The 23,315-nt window shown below is 35.9% G+C and overlaps 1 protein-coding gene and 1 long non-coding RNA gene across 6 annotated transcripts in view; one reads left to right on the top strand and one right to left on the bottom strand.

Moving 5' to 3' along the window:
• The window catches only part of LOC117325658 (collagen alpha-1(I) chain-like), a 52,157-nt gene extending 29,259 nt beyond the window's left edge, over positions 1-22,898 (top strand). Inside the window, exons 2-16 of one of the 5 annotated variants that reach the window (XM_033882055.1) lie at positions 5,784-5,834; positions 7,841-7,926; positions 8,174-8,247; positions 8,358-8,532; positions 8,702-8,907; positions 9,072-9,207; positions 9,302-9,625; positions 10,001-10,032; positions 10,843-10,996; positions 11,360-11,467; positions 11,932-12,063; positions 16,202-16,321; positions 17,756-17,884; positions 18,833-18,947; positions 21,068-22,898. In XM_033882055.1, the coding sequence (XP_033737946.1) occupies positions 5,784-5,834; positions 7,841-7,926; positions 8,174-8,247; positions 8,358-8,532; positions 8,702-8,907; positions 9,072-9,207; positions 9,302-9,625; positions 10,001-10,032; positions 10,843-10,996; positions 11,360-11,467; positions 11,932-12,063; positions 16,202-16,321; positions 17,756-17,884; positions 18,833-18,918 (1,813 nt within the window). In that variant the 3' untranslated portion in view covers positions 18,919-18,947; positions 21,068-22,898. Of the gene's footprint in view, positions 1-5,783; positions 5,835-7,840; positions 7,927-8,173; positions 8,248-8,357; positions 8,533-8,701; positions 8,908-9,071; positions 9,208-9,301; positions 9,626-10,000; positions 10,033-10,842; positions 10,997-11,359; positions 11,468-11,931; positions 12,064-13,723; positions 15,439-16,201; positions 16,322-17,755; positions 17,916-18,832; positions 18,948-21,067 lie in introns of those variants that run through there. The other 4 variants (XM_033882056.1, XM_033882057.1, XM_033882059.1 and 1 more) reach the window with 4 other exon arrangements.
• LOC117325659 lies at positions 15,296-16,217 on the bottom strand. Its single transcript, XR_004532360.1, has 2 exons — positions 16,101-16,217; positions 15,296-16,012 (listed from the first exon to the last, which is right to left on the bottom strand). It is a non-coding gene; the product is annotated as an uncharacterized LOC117325659 (long non-coding RNA).
• Positions 22,899-23,315: the final 417 nt, after the last annotated feature.

Here is a 23,315-nt window from a genome sequence, read left to right as displayed (position 1 = left end):
GAAATCTGGCGTAAATCTCGTACATCATCACGTGGTGCTGTCTCGTTTTGAGTTATGCATTTTTGAATTGAATTTACACCAAAGACAAATGATACTTGGACGTTATCCAATGTTTACGGAGAGTTCTAACTGTTTTATTCCTTATAGAAAGGTGGTAATCAATTTAAATATATATATATACATGCATTAAAACGCCGAAAGTGAAACGAGACCATGCAAGTCGGTACGACGAACAAGCGTGTGGTCTGATTTAAGCTTGCTGACATTTCGATTTTCAACATGACATTCTATTTAATAATATTTTAAGTTGGGCTATAAAACAGGGTGTTGTTAATAATAGCTTTATTGCCTGGCTATAGTAAAACCGCGTTTTAGTGAGGTGAAACCGGGTGGACTAAAGGTACGTAACAATAAAGGTTTCCTCTCCGTCCGTCTTGTACGTATGTACGTACGTAACACTGAAGGTTTCCTCTCCGTCCGTCTTGTACTTATGTACGTACGTAACAATAAAGGTTTCCTCTCCGTCCGTCTTGTACGTATGTACGTACGTAACACTGAAGGTTTCCTCTCCGTCCGTCTTGTACTTATGTACGTACGTAACAATAAAGGTTTCCTCTCCGTCCGTCTTGTACGTACATTTGTATGTACGTACGTAACACTGAAGGTTTCCTCTCCGTCCGTCTTGTACTTATGTACGTACGTAACACTGACGATTTCCTCTCCGTCCGTCTTGTACTTATGTACGTACGCAACACTGAAGGTTTTTCAGCAACTCTATCTGCTTCATTACTAGAGGGATTTTAATCAAACGCAATGATAACGGACCATAATATATCAGACAAGTTTGGGTTTCAGAGTTTTTGAGTCAAGTTCAAGGTCACTGTTACTATTTTTAGCGGATGGCCGATAGGCGACATTATTGCTTTAGCTATACCCAGTATGCTTCTTGTTTCTGCAGTCTCGTCAAGGAACAATACAATGTCTTTATTGACGAATTCCGACCCACATGTGGCAACAAAAGTTATACAACATGACATATAAAGAAAACAATATTTTCCTCGCGATCATTTACTCTTTGTCATCTAGTCAACAGGAGATACATTGGTAAAACAAAAATAAACATGATAGTTAACACTTTTCGAGTTTTGTTTGATTAAAATCCTGTAATGTTGATGAGCTCCTTTTTGACATAATGTTCCTACAGTCCCATATATAAATTACATGCAGCCTGTCAAACATGTTTATCGTCAGACAAATGAACAGACAATGTGTAAATGAAAAGTGGACGAATGTCCAAACTAAAACCATATTATGTAGACTTAATAACTACCAGGGTATTACACAAACAACAACAGAATAATGATGGCTAAACTTTAAAACACACCAGGAGAATCCAACATGTGATTTTCCAGTTTATCTGTGTAAATACAGAACAGTAAAACGTATGCTGTATATAATACGTGCATTTGTTAATGCTACATTGTATATACATGTACGTTTAACGTAATCCAAAACAAGTGCATTTCTGCAAAACCAGGACGAAATTAATAAAAACTTGTTTTGATTATTTTCATTTTAGTTTGTATTTCATAAGTCAATCTCCATACTATCCACATTAAAAGGAACTTGATATGATAATATGACAAAACCCTTATTGATGGTGAATGTTGGTCTAATTACATAAAGACGGGTGTGTGATAGGGTTTGGAATATCAGGAATTCCGGGCGGAGTAAAAAATTGGTTAATGTACATGTATGTATCGGATGTCGGCCATAACAGGCACCGTATTCCTGTGTTATGTAGGTCACTCGGCAGGTAGAAATGTACAGGTGTGGAGTGTGTCTATACCTATATCACAACCTCGTCTGTTCCCGTCTCTCGGCTTTATATCACACCTTTCCCCACCTTTACATTTTGTCGATATTAAGAAGTTTCTTTAGTTTCTTCTTACCTAAAGTGAAACGACATACAATAACGAAAACTGCGTAATATTTCAGGAGAATAATACTCAAAACGACGAAGTTAAAAGTCAAAAGTTAGTGTCCTATAATCATAATGGTCATATTTCCGTGTAAATGTATGACTTTTTAAGCCTTTGACGTTCGTAATCGTAACTCTATCTTGTTGTCTGGGCCGTTCACATCTACGGACAGTAATAATAAGTAAAATTCATTAAAATGCTGTGTTGATACAGGCATTAGTACTCTTGTGTGCTTCCATAGTGTAATCGACCTGTTAATCACGTGACAGGACGTAATCAAGATTTCGGGTTCATCCACAAATCGAGGGTTACGCCCCGCAGCGACGTGGGGGTCGTCAGGCAGCCCCTCCCTAGTCTTATCAGCCCCTGCTTCCTCACACTCGGGTCACAGCTTCCTCTTACTCTAACGGCAGGTATAGCCGATGTTTCTGTGACCAACCCTATTACATATTAGGCCATCATGTTTGTTGGAGAAATGTCATAACTGTCTCACTTTCTCTATTTTAAACGGCTCTAAATCTACTGTTAATTTCTGAGAGGAGCAAAATCATTCAAGTACGTACCAAGCCTATTCATAGTATTATATACTCATTCAGTATTCCTCGTATCAATTGTTTTGGGTATGTAGAAGGTAATGTTTGACTTGAGATAACTAGTGAGAATTATACTTTACCCCCTCAGACACGTATTTACCCCCACGCTAGTGTGTCCTTGTCATCAATGTGACGACCAAAGCAAATGCTTGGGATGTAACGTCAAAAATGGCGTCTTCGTTGCAATTAAGAAATGTAAACTTTATTTATATTACAACAGTTGCGCAACAAGTTATACCAATTTATATCAATCATGCTTATTTACCCGGATGGAAGCGCACGAGGGGTCTTACTGTTGGAGGAAAACGGAGTACCCGGAGAAAACCCGCGTGGTCGGGTAGGTGACCCAATATCTTTTCACGTCCTATCGGGGAATCGAACCTCGGCCGCCTTGGTAAAAAGCGAGTGTGCTACCACTGTGCCACCCGACCACCTATTAAAAATTAATAACAGTAGCAATAGTGACGATGTTAAGGATGCAACCATTGCAATTAAACGTATGTTGTATATAAGTTCGTGATCGATTTCAATTCCAGACATTGAAACAAGCCCTGAAGACCTCGCCTGTAAGCGTTTAACGAGAGCACCAATGATAGATAAGAGGTTCAATCTTTAATCAAAATGTTGCCGATTGTTTAGAACTGTGAAGTCATTACAATGTTGAATCATCCTGCCGGTTACTTTATTAACGGCTGTTTCTTTCCTTCCTGATGGAGAGCTCGGCAAATGATGCTGTTTCTGTGAATTATGTCGACAAAACGCCCAACCTTCTCATCAGTCTTGAGCACTTATATAACTACTTCAGGCGATAAGGCAAGGATTCCAGCAGGTTTTTCTGTCTATTGCTTGACAGATGTCGGTTTTATAGAAATTCTTTAAAATAATGCAAATTCCTCTTTCCGGATAATCTATCAGCGTTTGGTTTCCTTTACTATTTTGAGAAAACGTTTTTTATGTTTAGCGTATAATTGATGTTGTTGTCAGCTTCACCTACATTGCCTGAAGACCCTGTCGGACTTCAATATGCTTCATGGCCATTCCGACGGTCGTGTCGACTCAATGACAAACTTGTATTTTATTTGCTCTTCGGTCTAGAGACGATACGAGCATGTATTCCTGTTTAAAAAATAAGTTTCTATCCAGTTTCCAGTTTCGCGTTGAGATACTTTATTTTGATGCTAACTTTAAAATATTACATACAAAACAGACCTACACAACCATCAGAACAGAACATAGAAAACAGATCTAGATCGCTATCAGAATCACAGGTAGTGATGTTTGATAGCGAAACAACCTTTTTCTTCGAATTCAATTAAGTCCGACTCTAGTTTTTGTCGCTTTAATCTGAAAACTCAAACAAGAAATGTCAGATAACTTGATGGATATTTACAAGGATACTTGATTTAATGTCCGACAAACTAATCTATCTGTTTCCGTTATTCTTATAATTTGGTTTGTTTCGTTAAACGTCCTATTAACAGCCAGGGTTATAAGGAAGAGGTGTTGTCTGTCGCCGACTCTGATGAATGTAACATGGCTATCGTATGTTCTCACTGCTGATTAATCCAACATTATACAGGGCAGTCTTATCTAGTCAAGTTCCTTGGCTGAACCTATAACTTACAGGGACTTGACATAATCTTATAATACGTTTATTACACATTTATATACGGACCAGGAGTTGGGAATTGTGAGAGTCCTGTGCTCGCCAACACTAACCCTATTTGAGAGTCCCTGTGATCGCCAACACGCGTCCATGTGCTCGCCAACACCTATTTGAGAGTCCCTGTGATCGCCAACACTAACCCTATTTGAGAGTCCCTGTGATCGCCAACACTAACCCTATTTGAGAGTCCCTGTGCTCGCCAACACTAACCCTATTTGAGAGTCCCTGTGATCGCCAATACTAACCCTATTTGAGAGTCCCTGTGATCGCCAACACGAACCCTATTTGAGAGTCCCTGTGATCGCCAACACGCGTCCATGTGCTCGCCAACACGAACCCTATTTGAGAATCCCTGTGCTCGCCAACTCTAACCCTATTTGAGAGTCCCTGTGCTCGCCAACACGAACCCTATTTGAGAATCCCTGTGCTCGCCAACACGAACCATATTTGAGAGTCCCTGCGCTCGCCAACACGAACCCTATTTTAGAGTCCCTGTGCTCGCCAATACGAACCCTATTTGAGAGTCCTGTGCTCGCCAACACGAACCCTATTTTAGAGTCCTGTGCTCGCCAACACGAACCCTATTTTAGAGTCCTGTGCTCGCCAACACGAACCCTATTTGATCAGTATAAACACTGGACCATGACCGGTTATCTATAGCACAATGAGAAACGTGTGATAATAGGTCACCCCTGAGGAAGGAGCCCTCACTCGCCAGACGTATATGTTTACGTATCTATATATAAGTTGCTATGATCCAGAAAAGCTATCGGGATGGAAGACATCGCTGGTATCTATTGTAACACGGCTGTAACACTCCCGAGGTGTGCCCTAGGAACATACTGCTGCATTTAAAAAAAAAGAGATGTAGTACAAATGATTTAAATAATTTCCTTGTTAACGATCAGTAACACTTCAGAGGTTTGTCCATCAGGAAATATTGCTGGGGTGTAATGAAATAATGGACAATTTCTATTTAACTTTTGCACCTTTTTACGATAACGGAAATGCTTTCAGGCATTTCCTACCAACGATCGTAAAACCGAGGCCATGTGGCTGTGGAAACGTCGATAGATATCATCAGATGTTGCCCAGTGTAGCCATTGCTTATACCCTCAGTTTTATCAATCTCTTTAGTCTCAACTAACGAATTGTACCAATGTCTCACCTTTAGGTTTACATCTTTATATATCAACATACAAATTCACAGATATTGTAATATCACGGTCACCTGTCTGATGTTCGCCTTGTTTTTATATCATGATCACCTGTATTTTGCATTGCTGTTTGCCGAGCACCAATAATGTACTTTGTTTTTGATGATTTATATTTGAACACACACCTGATGTCTGTTTCATCCTAGGTACACGACTCTATTTATAGTTAAACTCGATACCTGCAGTGTAACTTTTTTATTTGTGGATAATGACATTAGAATATTCCACATGTCTTTATGTTAATGTTGAATTGATTTCCGACATCAAGTGTGTGTATTACTGAGCGACTATTATTATATCTAAGATGTGGCATGATTTATTTCAGGCAATGTACTAATACTTTCACAGAATATAAAAGCAAGTGGTGCTGGGACCAGTAAGTATGACGCTACCCATTAGTTAGGTCTGTGTAGTATTAGTTCATTAAGATGCAGATGTTCACCGGTTCATTAATTTGTAGATGTTCACCGGTTCAGTTCATTAATTTGTAGATGTTCACCGGTTCAGTTCATTAATTTGTAGATGTTCACCGGTTCAGTTCATTAAGTTGTAGATGTTCACCGGTTCAGTTCATTAAGTTGTAGATGTAGATGTTCATCGGTTCAGTTCATTAAGTTGTAGATGTTCACCGGTTCAGTTCATTAAGATGTAGATGTTCACCGGTTCAGTTCATTAAGTTGTAGATATTCACCGGTTCAGTTCATTAAGATGTAGATGTAGATGTTCACCGGTTCAGTTCATTAAGTTGTAGATGTTCCCTGGTTCAGTTCATTAAGTTGTAGATATTCACCGGTTCAGTTCATTAAGATGTAGATGTTCACCGGTTCAGTTCATTAAGATGTAGTTGTAGATGTTCACCGGTCCAGTTCATTAAGTTGTAGATGTTCACCAGTTCAGTTCATTAAGATGTAGATGTTCACCGGTTCAGTTGATTAAGTTGTAGATGTTCACCGGTTCAGTTCATTCAGATGTAGATGTTCACCGGTTGAGTTCATTAAGATGTAGATGTTCACCGGTCCAGTTCATTAAGATGTAGTTGTAGATGTTCACCGGTTCATTAAGATGTAGATTTTCACCGATCCAGTTCATTAAGTTGTAGATATTCACCGGTTCAGTTCATTAAGTTGTAGATGTTCACCGGTTCAGTTCATTAAGTTGTAGATGTTCACCGGTTCAGTTCATTAAGTTGTAGATGTTCACCGGTTCAGTTCATTAAGATGTAGATGTTCACCGGTTCAGTTCATTAAGTTGTCGATGTTCACCGGTTCAGTTCATTAAGCTGTAGATGTTCACTGGTTCAGTTCATTAAGTTGTAGATGTTCACCGGTTCAGTTCATTAAGTTGTCGATGTTCATCGGTTCAGTTCATTAAGTTGTAGATGTAGATGTTCATCGGTTCAGTTCATTAAGTTGTAGATGTAGATGTTCACCGGTTCATTAAGATGTAGATTTTCACCGGTTCAGTTCATTAAGATGTAGTTGTAGATGTTCACCGGTTCATTAAGTTGTAGATGTTCACCGGTTCAGTTCATTATGATGTAGTTGTAGATGTTCACCAGTTCAGTTCATTAAGATGTAGTTGTAGATGTAGATTTTCACCGGTTCAGTTAATTAAGTTGTTGATGTTCACCGGTTCAGTTCATTAAGTTGTAGATTTTCACTAGTTCTGTTTTAGTTTCTTGATTACGGTTTATAGATATCCGCTTGTTCAGTTTAAATTCACCATTTTTTAAATTTATTTATAATTAGAAAGATAGAAAAGTGTGTTGATATAAAAATATTAACCAAATATCAGATTTAAATTTGAAATTTGAAAAATGTACCTGTGACTTTTTTCTCCCATTTTGTCACAGTTGATACTGTTACTGTACACTGATAACCACTATATGTGTTTGGTCAATACAATTTTGCATTCTTAACTTAATGCATGTTTTTTAATATCGAGATTTTCTTAAACGTTTGCATTAACAACACAGTAAGTTTTGAAGAAAAAAACACGTCAAGACCTCTTCAAAGTGTATGAAGGGGCATAACTCTCATTTGATTTAAATATCAGCTTTATCTGCATGCTCTGATGAAATGTTTAAGATAAATACTGCATATCGTATTTTCGTCAAAGTGAAAGTGGAAGTAATATCAATACATGTATATATCTATATCATATCTTTGGTCTTCACAAATGTATGTGTTGAAATGCACAACTGCTACCTGTTCATATATGATATAAATGCATCATTGTCTCAATAATATAATTTGTATATAATGTACATGTCATACACGTATGCATCATTTTCTGAATCATTAACACTCTGTATTGTATTAATTAGGATAAGATTCCGTTGTGTCTTCCTCTTAGACCAAAACAACTTGCTAAACTTTTCAGACAGCGGAATAGGTGGTACACAAAACTTCAACCTGTCACTAAAAAAGTATGCTGTCCCGGATGGGAGGGGCCTAAATGTGATTCTAGTAAGTATACATATATATGTTTGGTCAGGCTTTGATTTATATATATTTGTATCGGTGCATTTTTGTCTGGGATATCGATTAAATAAAATAACCATATGACCCAGTATCCATCTCTTGAAATGAGCATTTGTATATTTTTGTACGGAATTATTTACAGTTATTTTATCAGAATTCCTGCCCACTAACGTTTTCTGACATGGTCACTTCATTAGATAAAGTAATACCCGTACTTGATTTTTCTTCTCAGAATGTTTTGATTGTCGACAATTCCACAATTTAACGGAGAGGGTAACTACGTTAGAAAGGCGTTCATCGAGTACGGTAAGTGTTTGTATAACACGTCTTTAACGTACCACCGACTAATACAAAGTCGAAACAGAAACATATGTCTTTTATAAAAGAAAGTCAGGGTATTTATGTTTTCTGTACAGACGACTATTGTTAACGGAACTGGTGTTAAGGGAGAGCGCGGAGAGCCTGGGATAGCGGGAAGGACTGGACCTAGAGGGCCAGAGGGACCTACAGGACCACGGGGACCGAAAGGGGGAGATGGAATGCCAGGACCACCCGGAGTGTCTGGGTTGCCTGGCAGGAAAGGAGATCCAGGTGAGATAGTTTAACACTCCAGACCAGGGATGTTGGTTACAGCTTATAATCGGCGTTCCGTTGTTAATATAAAAATAAAGGCCTCAATCGAAAATGGAAAATCTCTGGGAGTAAACGGAATGCAAGATATTTTATTATAACAACTCACTATGATTCGTGTTTTTTGTAGGAGTCCCAGGTTCAGCGGGAGCTGATGGACTTCCTGGGGCTAATGGCTTAATAGGACGGAGGGGTGAGGTCGGCCCGAGGGGACGTGACGGACAGGACGGGGAAGAAGGACCCTCTGGAGAAATGGGTCTCCCCGGCATACAAGGACCACGTGGACCTCCGGGACCCCCGGGACCTCCAGGAACTGGCGGTGAAAGTAATGGAATTGTAAGTTTGATTCATGAAGTTGATCTGGAATAGCAACACGTTTTAATTTGATCGATGAAAGAAATCAATTATCATATTTTTATATGTACTGTACAGAAGTTATCATCATATTCTTTTATGTACTCTACAGACATTGTCACCAAGTTGTGATTTATTTTTTTAAGCCCGTCAAAGGTGAACCCGGTGATCCTGGTCCGACGGGTCTCCCCGGACAGAAAGGAGAAAGGGGACCCAGGGGTAATACTGGGAGAAACGGACTTGACGGCGCGACAGGATTGACTGGAGAAAGGGGTCTGGACGGTAAGTAGACTACATCTAATGATTATATATCTTATTCTATTAAAGTTGTAACAGACGACCTCCATATATCATATATTATTTATATATCTACCAGGGCTTATTGGTCCAAAAGGACAGAAAGGAGATATGGGACCTGCAGGTGAAATTGGTCTACCCGGCTTCCCGGGACAAGATGGGGCTAGGGGATCGGCTGGTTCGCCCGGAATAAACGGACAAATGGGAGAAAGGGGACCCGTTGGGCCAGCTGGACCGCCAGGATCATCCGGACCACCAGGGCCCCCGGGGAATGATGGGAATCCCGGTGTTTCTGGAGAACCAGGTGCCCCAGGAAGGGACGGTACTGATGGGAGGAATGGTCGAGACGGAGTGGATGGAAGAAACGGGATAGACGGACGAAATGGAGAAAACGCAGATATGGGTATGTCCTATTGTACTCACTCAGAGGGAACATTCACGATTTGGCCAATAAAAATATCTTCTTCGCCTATAGGAAACAATCTTTCTGAATATGTGTTATCAAAAACAGATCTTTTTGTGCATTTGCTGTGAGTATGCGTTATCAAAAAAAGCTCTGTGTGTGTTATTGAAAATATCTGTATATTTATCAAAGCGGGCCAACAGTTTGAAGACTACTAGTATACCCCACAAGTCGATTCCATCCGTTCGTGTGTTTGATCCATTTGATCATTGTTTTTTACCGCAAACTAACTGAGCCACAAATACACAAATACATAATTAGTATCTACACAATTATTTTTATGAAATCTATTTGTACTATACCTTTTTGTTACAGAAAGGATAAAGATCCTAGAAAAGACTATACAGGTAAACATTATATGCCTCACTTCTTATTGAAGGGCTCACACAACTAAATATTTGACTATTCACTCATTTGGAGTTCAAATGATCATGATGATGTGAAATTTATATCGAATTAAAGTTTGAGGTTTTCGCTACCTGATAAATGATGTTATTGTATGGGTTTAATGGCATATAAGAGCACACAGGTACTCGAAAGACAGTAATCCTGACATTTACAGTGCACTGAGGAACCCCAACCTTGGGGAATTCCCGCCTTTTTACACCCGGAATCCTACGTCGTTCTATTTCTAGTAGGAGTTGATATTTTTGATTTTCCGAATCTCAAGACCCAACTCTTTAATTTCGTATATAGAAAGTATCCATGTCATGTTATTTACTCAGGAAAACGGCTACAAACCCAAGACACATATTTTCTTCAGGGAATTGTTTCAGGTAAAATACCAGCTGATTGGCTGATTTAGTTGTGGGAGTCCTGAAAACTGCAAATGTATTTAAGACCAGAGACCTATATACTTATTAGTACATGTGTATATAAATGTAAGTCTCTGGTTAGACTCTACTATAATGTACTTAATTTACATTTCGAACAGTTCAATAAATATTTAGATGTGGTCCTACGTATTACTATTTGTTTATACAAAACAAAAACAAAAAACTGTATAATTTACATGTAATTCCTGCTTATAACGGACAGTAGACTAGATCTAATGCCGTTGTAGGGAATGTTGAATTTTTAGAATTTTACTTGGTGAAAATGCACATTTTCTATCGCGGTACGTTTTAATCATGACATTTTGCCATTATAATTTCCAGGTCCTTATAGCCAATATGACACGGTGTTGTAACCGAGTCGAAGTTTTAGAAATAGACCTTGTAGGAATAAAGGAAAAGATAAACGAATTAAATAAAACATTAATTCTTCTCCCGCCCCAACCGGTCACCCCAGCGCCTACTACACCACGACCAGGTAAGGGGAGACTACTCCCAAAACTTGTAAGGGGATACTCCAAAAAACTTGTATCATAGCTCATGAGAGCTCATTCCATACGTTTTTATATACTTAGATATTTATGGACTATGATTAACATTTAAAATCATATATATATATATAAACTTTGGTTGACAATATATTTTGCATATATAGACAATGGTCATCGATATTATTTAGGTATTATATCTGGGCACATTTTACCACATGTTATATGTAACATATAACCGTCTTCTCAGATAATTTATACCCAGATAAAGTACAATAGGTTTGGAGTTAAACAGAAACATTAAATTTATAAATGTACCAGGTCCCTGTTCAGAATTTCCCCGTTATACTCAGGTTGTTCAGCTAATCAGTTCGCGTGTGCAGATGGGACGAAATGTATTGGGGCTGATTATAAATGTGATGACATCATTGATTGTCCGGACGGCTCGGACGAACGAAACTGTGAGTATTTCTATCTTGACACCTACTTATAATGTTGGAATGCATTTTTTAAAACATTTTTGCTTGACCTTCTTCGAGCCTAAGGCATATAACCTATATTATACCATAATTGGGGTAATACATATGCTTATTCAACTCTGCCTAAGACGAGATTTGTATGGTATAATACTTAATATTTATTTCTGTCATTTTTTATGTTCTTTCAACGACGCAATGGTAGCAAAACCGATGAAGATTAAAATTATATAGCCATATTTTCGGGAATGATATTTGTAGCCAGATTATCATCATCTGCATTTAAAAGTAGCCTTGTCTCGAAAATCAACTTACATGTATCCATCTGATAAAGCCAGTCGCTATTGTTTACATACAATATGTTGGTGCCAGTGTATTGCCGGATCGTTTGGTCCATTTTGTGTTATTCCATTGTTGTGGCGGACACGCCGTCATATATTTACTTGCAGGCCCTGTCACAGTGAGATGTCCAGAAGGTCAGTTCCTCTGTGATACCAAACGATGTATAGCACCATCATTCCTATGTGATGGTACCAATGATTGCGTGGATGGATCTGACGAGGGAGAGGCAGCCAACTGTGGTATGTCATTGTTAAACCATCACGTCTTTCACCAGTCTCTTCGGTGAGAGAAGTTGGCATCATCTGAATTCATTTCATTGATTTTCGTTTGTATACTACTAATCATCATTCGTACTCTAACCACATTGTTTGGGGTGTGCTCTTTCTAAAAACGACCAGTTACACGAGAGTGGTATAGCTGACAGTTTTATGCATCCTCGACAACATAAAATAACCTGAGGATCAACCGACAAACGACATTCTATGATTATTTGAACAGTTAGATGTTGTTTTCAAGCATTCCTTTATGTTGTATGTAATCACCAGCCCTGCAGTTCTGTGTGTAGATTATTTAGTGATCATCTAGTTGATGTTTCCGGTAATATAGCCGGCAAAACACAATTGACAGTATAACAGCTGTAAGGGCTATTGTCTCACAATTATACAGTTATATAAAGGCCTAAATATATCCACGTAACAAATTAAGTTTCATGGCTTGGTGTCTGGTTTTCTTTCCTTTTACTGTTTTGTTGTTATAACATTACGACTACCATGTTATGGCCATATATTTTATACAGGTTCATTGTAGGAAGGATTAGTTATTAGAAATATTGGCTGTATCTTTTATCTTTACATGTTTAAACTGAATAATAGTTTTAAGACAAGAAACTTGGGTGTGTATTTTTTCAAGTTAGTCAGTGTACTATTAGGAATCGAAAACATTTCTTTTAAGTATTATGAAATTGTAGACTTGTCGGGAATACAGCATATAATGTTGAGAGATATTCTTACGACAACTTTGCAAGTTTGAAGACAGAACATTGTCGCGGTATATTTGGAATCGTAAAAGTAAAGCAGAACTATACTGCCGTGTACATGGTAATGTAACGTTATAAAACTGTTAACATGCTCATTATACCTTTATTAACACTTCGTTATATAAAGGTGTAAAAATTACACCTGAAGGTAGATGACGATCAGACATAGGAGGACACAAGGCGATGATAAAAATGTCTCCTTTATTATAACAACCTTGTATCAATGATAATATAGTAATACCAATCTAAATTTAACAAAGCTTGTTCCAATAACACTAATATATGATTAAAACTCAGAGTTTCAGAGTGCACCCCAAATGAATATCATACTGCAGACCATTCAAAGTCGGCTTGAAACACCAAATATTGGTGATATTGGGGTTCTATTAAACCTGTCTCAGATTTTTGAAGTTCTTTAGACAATTTAGTTGCTTCCTGAAAATACCACTGGATATAATACACATAGAAATATAAATAAGAAAAATAACTTACAATGCTTTAGACGGAAGGAGAGTTCAACAACTCGCATAATGAAAAAAATGTGTTCAATATTTACATAACTGCCAGGTGCTTTAACCATTTTACATACACTGCTTTCAATTAAAACATTTTGCTTTGATTAGATACTTGCTTTAGTACACTTGCTAGATTAGGGTGGTGATGGGATGGTTTATCATTTACATGGTTACTATGGTGACGTACATATATACACTGCCTTATTATTTGCAATTTAGAAACATACTTACAGTAACAATAGTTATATACGTATAATAGCAATAGAATATATGTCCATTATCATTAATTCTTATTACTAACTAATACCAAGTACTTTATAATGCTATAATGTTTTAATCTATTTGCAGGTTTTTCGACGATATGATAACACTATCAACTTTGTTTTACTAGTTACATGTTAACAGATATATGATAACACTATCAAATTTGTGTTACTAGTTACATGTTAACAGATATATGATAACACTATCAAATTTGTGTTACTAGTTACATGTTAACAGATATATGATAACACTATCAACTTTGTTTTACTAGTTACATGTTAACAGATATATGATAACACTATCAAATTTGTGTTACTAGTTACATGTTAACAGATATATGATAACACTATCAAATTTGTGTTACTAGTTACATGTTAACAGATATATGATAACACTATCAACTTTGTTTTACTAGTTACATGTTAACAGATATATGATAACACTATCAAATTTGTGTTACTAGTTACATGTTAACAGATATATGATAACACTATCAAATTTGTGTTACTAGTTACATGTTAACAGATATATGTTAACTTCATTACCTGGTGTAGATTCTAACATATCAATATAAAATATCTAAATGAATTGTGATGTAATACGAGCGTATAGACTGACTTGCTGGATTTAAGCTTTTGTGATCGTCAGGGATACAGACCATTTCGATGTACAGTAGTTCTATAGACAAACAGTTTCGGTATACATTGTATATATCAATTGTGATGGAAATTATTTCAAACGTCTTGTACACTAAATGTTAAATACAGTTACGTACCTGTAAGAACTTGTGTATGGTTTACTGTATGTTAATTGGTGTATGCTTACTTATCAAGATGTATGTTCTTTGTTTTTGAACGTCTTCTATGTGAATTTCTACTAATACACTGCCTGGTGTATCTGTACGTTGTCGATGTTTTTGTGATGTGTGTATATCTCCTTTAGTTTGTTCTGTCTTTATCATACATCTAATACTTTTTGTGTACTTTCAGATTTTTGGTCCACCTTACCCTTGTTCATTCTTTTGTTATATCTTTCCTTGGGTCAGACTTCGTTTCACTATTCAATCTTCTGTCTTGTTGTCCTGCCATCTTTGACCTATTAAATGACGCTATATATTCTTTAATGGTATGTTTCTCTCGTACTTAAGATAAACACTCCTCTGGGCATTGTTTTGTCTTTTCGACAAGCACGTCTCTGGATACTGTTTTGACTTTTCGACAAGCACGTCTCTGGATACTGTTTTGTCTTTTCGACAAGCACGTCTCTGGATACTGTTTTGACTTTTCGACAAGCACGTCTCTGGATACTGTTTTGTCTTTTCGATAAGCACGTCTTTGGATACTGTTTTGACTTTTCGACAAGCACATCTCTGGATACTGTTTTGTCTTTTCGACAAGCACTCCTCTGGATATTGTTTTGTCTTTTCGACAAGTACTCTTCTGTGCTTCTTTTCTGTTTATTTTCGTTTATTATAAATTTATCATCCATTTCGATATTTTCTCCTTTTTTTCCCTTTTGTCTTTCTATAATATTATCGCCACTAACAATTATGTATTTAACATTCCCTGTTGGCAACACCTGTCCACTAGTCATATCTCTGCTGAAGTACTTGTCAGTATTCACACTTCCATTGTATTTTCTGATTTACTTTCCGTCTGTACTCTATCATGTACTTCTCTCTTGATAATAAACACGATTTGCAATCATTGAATATTAATTTCAACACCAAATCTAGAGACAAAAAAATTACCACTGAACTAATTTTGTATTTCGTTTCCAATAAAGCTGTTTCGAATATAGTATCACTTTTTTCATTTTTGCCATGGTTCATTTTGAAACATAAAATAAGATGCAGCTATGATCATGCCAATACATATAGTATCTCACATGAGTTACCATTTCATATATTATTCAATTGGCTGAACGACCTGATTCGGACGCTCCGTTTCAACATACGAACTGTAGTTTATATCTAATTCTTAAAGCCATACTAACTGGTGAGATGTCGGAGTTTCAAATGGATCGTTGTAAAATTTTCTATCAGAGCCGTAAATGTAGTTTTGCGAATACTATAATTTTCCCCATTTTTATAGGTACCACTTTTTATTTGCTTCTTAAGTTTAAGGCTAATCGTTACCAATATACATTAAACATCCCCACCAACCATTTTGCTTCTGATATAGAGCAGTTTTTTCTGGTTCTTTGCAAACAGGAACGTTATCCTGTCATGTTCTCGTTAGCCACTAACACCAAGTGTTTACTGTGCTGTGCTGTTTCATTGTCATTATTGATGTTCCTCCTAACATGTATCCAGGTACTATACTTACACCTAGGGAATTCCGTTTTAATGAGTTTTTACCGGTGTACTAACACCTACGGAATTCCGTTTTAATGAGTATATACCGGTGTACTAACACCTATGGAATTCCGTTTTAATGAGTTTATACCGGTGTACTAACACCTATGGAATTCCGTTTTAATGAGTTTATACCGGTGTGTGTTAAGCGTACGTACATTGCCTGTACGCGTGTTGTATTACCATGCTACATTGTTCCGAGACAGGTCCCAAATGTAATCCGGACGAGTTCCGCTGTAACAGTGGGCAGTGTATACCTGGTGCTTTCAAGTGTGACACCTACGGCGACTGTGACGACTCGTCGGACGAATCCGAAGCCGTGTGTGGTACGTAGTACTTATATTATATGTATGTCATCTGTGTGGTACGTAGGGGATACTTATACGATATGTAAGTCAATCTTACTTAGTTCTTATAGTCTGTATTTCAGATGCTTCTCATGAATATGTATTGAAACTTGGCATTGCGACCTCGAATTACAGAATTCGCTTTTGTAGATCAAATGATAATTACATGTATATGGCATCATTTTGTCACAATGATAGCATATGTTGTGTCAACGCTTTGGACGGTTATATATTTGCATCAATATTTTAGATGCTGCTGATTTTCAGGATGCTATGCCAGTAAATAAAAATTAAAAAAAATTACAAAAAGATAAAATAATTCTTAATAATATAATGACTATGTTATTCATACTGACTTCATGTACTTGTTTGGTAAGCCTGTGGTACAAAGGATTGATACAAAAATCACGACTGCATGTTACATAATGTAATTTAAAACAACGCGGCGTTTAGTGGAAAGTCGTCCAATAGTCTCATTCAATTATGTCAATATATGACCCCAATAAAATAATTGCATGACATCTAGGCGCTTCAGATTTATCTGCGGGATAGACTGGCCCCTATCTCTAAAATATCAACATTGCCAATAAAATAATTTTAATTATTGGCTTGCACTTGTCTTTATTTTAAAAATTCAAAACCGGTCATTTCTTTACAAAACCTTAGCATTTGGTAACCAGTCTATCTGCGCGACTGCAAATTATGTTTACACGTAACCAAATATATATGAATGGGCTGCCTTACTAATATTTCTTAACATTTTTTCAGTTCCTTTTTTTATTTGTTTTCTGCTTTTTGTGGAAGAGTGATTTTATTTAACTTCGTGCTTGAAATCGATGTCAGAAATTACAAAGTATCCTATTAGATCTGTTCGTTTCGTGGTGGATTAAACGTAATCCATTCAGACATACCCGATAAGAGTTTTGTTGATATCTATTCGTTTCATGGTGTAACACGCCACCCAATCATACATACCTGATATGGTGAGGAACAGTCCTTGTCAAAACTGATAGATTGATCAACCTTCTTTCATCTCAGCAAAATGGTGAACATGCGGAGGGTTTCGTTATATCAGAGCCTCGTTTTCGCTTTTTTTTTTTTAAATTCGCAACAAAATCAAAATGAATGCAGTGAAGCGAATGATTTGACTTTGTGACGTCATTTTTTTCATTACTGGGAATCGTTTAGATACTTACTGGTATTTTTAAGGTGGTAAATTTACAAACAATTCTGGAATCAATTATCTTTTATTACCAAAATAATGCAAACACTTAAAAATCAATTCTATTTTCTGCGTTGGCACGTAGGAAAGAGACACTTACAAAAATACGGGAGTTTTTTCGGAGCCTTCAGTGGGTTTTTCTAGCTTCACCAGAAACAATATTATGAGGTAGATGTTTGGCTATATTCCAGGAACGAAACCATCCCCATGTTCCCCGTCACAATTCCAGTGTAATAATAAGAAATGCATTGACAACACTTTGATGTGCAATGACGATGACGATTGTGGCGATAATTCCGACGAGGACTCGGAAATGTGTGGTAAGTCTTCACGGGATCTTCACCATATAAGGTATGTTTGTTTCATCACCAATGTGTCACAACTTTATGTCAACATGTGAAAAACATTAGTTTATACGTTACAATATTGTTGAAAATCCATATTTCTACACATTTTAATACCTTAATAAAAAGGTTGAAAAGCTAGCAGTCACTAGAGGCTCTGATTTCGATTTACCGAAATGTTATTCAGATTTCAATTGTGGATATTTAAAAACCGAAAAAAAACGGCGAATCCAAACAATTTTTATAATGCAAACTTGTTTAGAAATATGGACTAGTGACTATAATTATCACATATAATGCTATTTAGCTACGCTAGGCACTTTGCTATCATGTTGTCACATAAGCAGTTGAAATGTACGTCACCATGTAAACATGTTTTATTTAAGTGAAAATTGATGATATTGATGAAATTTGCTCTTTACTCGGGTTGAATACGTAGGGGAAATCTATAAACACCTGCATGACAATTTAAAATGCTAATTACAACAGTACCACACCTGTACACAATCCCCTACCCAATCACAGGCATGCTGATCAGATCCAACCCTACACAGGTGTGCTGTGACCTTTGATCACGTTTTTGCATGTTTGTAATGTCGGGTCATTTTTAAGGTTTTCTCAATATGCTATTACAGTAGCGTACATGATGTTGAGTAATGTTATGAATTCGACAAAAACACATTCAAACTAATAATGTACAGACGATATGAATCGCTAGCTTTGTCATGTTATTCATTGTGGCGCAAAAGTCATTGCTGCAGAATATATTTCTGGTGTAGTGCGGCGCTTTATAGGGCAAAGTCTAAGAAAATTTTCGCTTACCTTTAGATGTCAATAAAATCTTACTTGTTCTTTTCACCATGGACACGAGAGGCGCCCTTGTAACACCCTTAACATACAGTCCAGTGTTCACTCTATCTACAGGTATTGAAATTGAAGGAACAGACGGCCCAGGGAGTGGTGATGGCGATGATGACGACAGTAGACCACCTCGAGGGGATATCCCATAATTTCACCAAACCCGCATGATATTTATTACGTATGTGCTATCATAATTATCATTGATTATATATTCCACGTGTCTCCTCTTAACGACCTGGCCACATTAACAATCTTACACGTGTTTATCGGAATGTTTTCAACCCGTTTTCCTTTCCTGTTACCCCACTGCTTTTTTCAGCACAATACGATGTTGTCTTTTCTTTCGTTGTTGTTGGTATGTTATGTATTTATATCCGTTATATTGTTGTCCACGACTAAGTGTTTTGAATGGTGTATTCTGTTCCTATCTCTATAATCTACACATTTTTCTTCACATTTAAGTGTCTTAAGTATCAACGCTTTAAGTACTAAACACCACTAGCGTATGATGTAGGCTAGCTTTTTGGTGCTTCTGTGTCTAACGTTCAAATGGTATCGAAACGTCTAATGTTTTGTGGATCTTTAGTACAATCCTCTCAGTTAAGCCTCAGTATCAAATACTATGCCGTTTTTTTCTTAATTCAGAAAAAGCTTATTGAAGGCTGTTTATAGAGGGATTTAAGTTCAATATACCTTTAGAATCTTAATCAAATGCCTCCATACGTTTACTTTCTTCTTTATATTTATACTCGTGTTGAAGATGTGAATCAGTTATATCATTAACCTATATTTTTTAATGACAAACCGAAAATGTTTCTCATAAAATTTCAGTGATTGGAAAACAATTAAACAATGACAGCTTAGTATTGCTATACATGGTAAAATCGTTTGATCTTCATAGTAATTTTGCTTTTTGAAATAGAAAAAGATATCGATATCGTGCCGTTCTATACTGAAATAGATAGCATTATACACAGGTTTATTATGTGCGTGATGTATATTTGAAATTTATTCCCCGTTGTAAATTGCAAAGTACTGTTAAAGATAAATACAAAACTATATTCGACGACGACCTTGTTTAGATTTAAATGATAATTACGCTATACAATGTTATATGCAATGTACATTCACTTTCACTTTAAACATACACTTAGGTTATTGTTATTGCGCGCACATAATGATATGTATATATATGTGTGTGTAGACTGGCCATCAGTTTTTTTTTTTTTTTTTTTTTTTGTTCGCTCAGCTTAATTCTAATACTATATTATCTCCCCCTAGTTTCAAATTTGGAATCAGGCATATCCTAGAAATCAGAAAGGTGAATTTTATTTATGATTTTAACATTCTTGAGACAGGGACCAGGCCTATGTTTATGTGTATGCCATGTTGTTTGTACGATGTTGTTATGTATACGTATCTTTATGTACATATATATTGTCTATACACAGAGTAAATGCTGAAATATGTTGTTTATGAAACATGTATTTGCTTGCATAAAGCATTTGTTAATTATGTTTCCTACAGTTTTCTATTGTGCTTTGATGTGTCACAAGCTTTGGCGGTTCTTTTTTTCAAACTCTGTTTATATTTCTTTAATAATTTTGTATATGCTCAACATCATGTCAATCCAACACGCAATATCTAGTTTATGCGATGTTGTGCAAGTAGTTCGTAGAGATGTGTATTGTGTTGCTTGAAAAATATGTTAATGATATCACAGATACATGCTAACATTCTGATGCAATATGTAGAATGCTGTAGACCTGTATAATCTATCAATATCTATGACAGGTTATTGATACATCATTACATTAATTGTCTTATAATATGTGTGTGATCTATTAATATACATGTAGCTCTGATTTCAATTAAGAAATTAAGATTATTCATTAAGCAAATAACGTACATTTTCTTTCTTTCTACTTTCATTTTTTACCGAGCTGTCATCTATATGACTGAAAATAATTTTCAAGCATAATACGTATGATTTGTTGCATGGATTTCAATATGAACGCTATAATCAAACTTTCAATGTTTTGAAATAATAAAATCAGGAAACTAATTTGTCAATATTTTTCTTTAGAATACCAAATACTTGCAGCGTCGCTTTAAGTAGGTCTTATGTCTGTGCAAAAAATGGAATGTTTTTATAATATCCCAAAATAACAAATGGTTATTTTAAATAAAATTATTTAAATTATTACATTTTTTAGAACAACAGTCATCAAGCACAGTTCATGTAAACAAAATACTGTCATAAGTGTATTGTTAATTATAAGCATGATGTCTTTTCAGATTCGACAGCTCTGGCAATGTCATCCTCTACTCCTGCCGACTGCAACTGTGACAATCTACCACCACCTCCGCTTCCGCCACCGGGAATTCTGGGAAATATGAGAGAATCGTTGGATAGCTTCGTTCAATCAATGCCTGATCGTCCATGCGCAAAGTGCCTTCCGGGATTCCTTGAACGCAATGATAAGATATTTGTAGCTAATCAACTTAAAAATTCTAAAGTCGTAGTGGCGGAAGTGAAGAATTCTATGACATCAGGTTTCCATGATATACATAACAAAAACGCGATTATTACATTGACAGGGATGTTCATCTTCAGTATCGTTTGAAATTTCAATAAAAATATTTGTCATTTGTACTAATACAGATCGTTTTACTAAAATTATAAATATATATGTAGGCATTCATGTGAGTTTCTATATAACCATAATAAGGTGTTTACTAATAGGGATTTACATAATACTTATGCTATGCAAATGTGTAAATATGTAGATGTCAGCTACTGTACTTTGTGATGAAATAGAATGTAATATTTTTGTACAAAAGAAATCTAGAGTAAAATAAAAGTGTTAGTAATATTTTACAATGTGTATGAAATCCGCATTTTACAATGAAGTTTTAACGATAATGATATGTAATTAACAATCCCAATTTTTTGTATATTTTCTTAATAAACTCCTATGAAGATATTAGATATGTAACCCCCGTAGAAACAACGAAGCTATCAAACATTTGCCATTTTCCAAGCCTTAAGAATAATAGTACATGCTCTTTATGTTTAAATACTTAGAAAGGTAAAAATAGACCCCATGCTCGGTTGGCTACAATATGTAACAATGGTTTATTTTTTGTGAAATTTCATTTCCGATAAGTAGACTTTTAGCATTGAATTAACACTATTTTAGTAGACAAATATTTATTGTTTACCCGACTTTGATGATAACTGGAATTGGAGCTCAAGTATGTCGCATGTAGTATACTATATGTTCAAATCTAGTATATAAACATTTACACAACGGTATAAACGTAAATGTATGTGTTTTGCTTTCTCAGTTAATCGTTAGCATTTACTATGGCCAGTTTCTGTATTCGTTGTTGGTGACAATAACTCATGTTGTTTCCAGAGATACATATACCCATTGTGACAGGTGCGTGATCGATGTTACTGGATCATTTAACATAACATGTATTTTTGTGGCTTTTCATTTTTTGTTCAGAGTTTTATTAATCCATACAATCTCGTATTATAGAACATAAGGTCATATTCAGTGCACGTGTATTTGCATGTTTGTATATCTCTTCGATGTGAATGTAAGTTAACTGAATTTAGTAAATTACGACGACAAAAATACATTTGAAACAAATGTTCTGTTTGAACATTTCAAACAAATATTTTGAACTATGGCGTGGATTTTTTACAGTTTGTATCGTATGATAATGTGCAGTCGGTGTGCTTTTAACAATATTGTAATATCTGATATAAATGTCGTCATTTTTTCTATCTTTTATATACTCGACTTGTTAGAACTTACTAAACATCATAGTTGATATGTGCTGTGTAATGATAGACCAGGAAAAACAACATTTGGTTATTTTTAAATATCAATTCTTCATAATAGCATCAGGATTTCCTACACTGTCAATTAAACTGTATGTACCTATAGACAATACTCACGGAGTCCCCCATACCGGTAACAAAAACAGGTACAAAACCTTACGATATTTTTATGCTGCTAAAAGTGTCCATCATGTATGTTTGTATCAGTTCAACATGTGCCTTATATTGACCGCTGGTGCCAATGATTGAAATAAACAATGTAACAACATCAAATTCAAGTATCTGTTTTTTATTTATTAATATAAAAAGATGTAGGTGTAAATTAAAAACAACACATTGATTTTTATAGCTCTTGTAGTCTGGAAAATCTATATACTGGGATAAAACCAATGTAGAATGTTAAGTTTGCTTTAAGAGGGAAATTATTCAATATTTCAGAGACTGGCTTAAGAACACAAAGTCCAGATGGTTCCGGTAACACATAGTTTGAAAATGTAGACCAATTTATAAGCATTACCTTCTATATGACGGCGCCAAAACATGACATCAACAGTTGTGACAGTGTTGCTTCCATTGTTATTTCAAGGATTTTAAATGAAGTTTCTCTGTGAGGACTTGTTGTACATGTAATTTATATACTGATAAACCATGTGGTTTAAAGTAATAAAGAACTTGAACTAACTACATAAC

The sequence above is a fragment of the Pecten maximus genome, chromosome 4 (assembly GCF_902652985.1).
Source record: "Pecten maximus chromosome 4, xPecMax1.1, whole genome shotgun sequence".
NCBI classification, from domain to species: Eukaryota; Metazoa; Mollusca; class Bivalvia; order Pectinida; family Pectinidae; genus Pecten; species Pecten maximus.
Note: the sequence above shows the minus strand (reverse complement) of the source record. Positions and strands in the feature narration are given on the sequence as shown.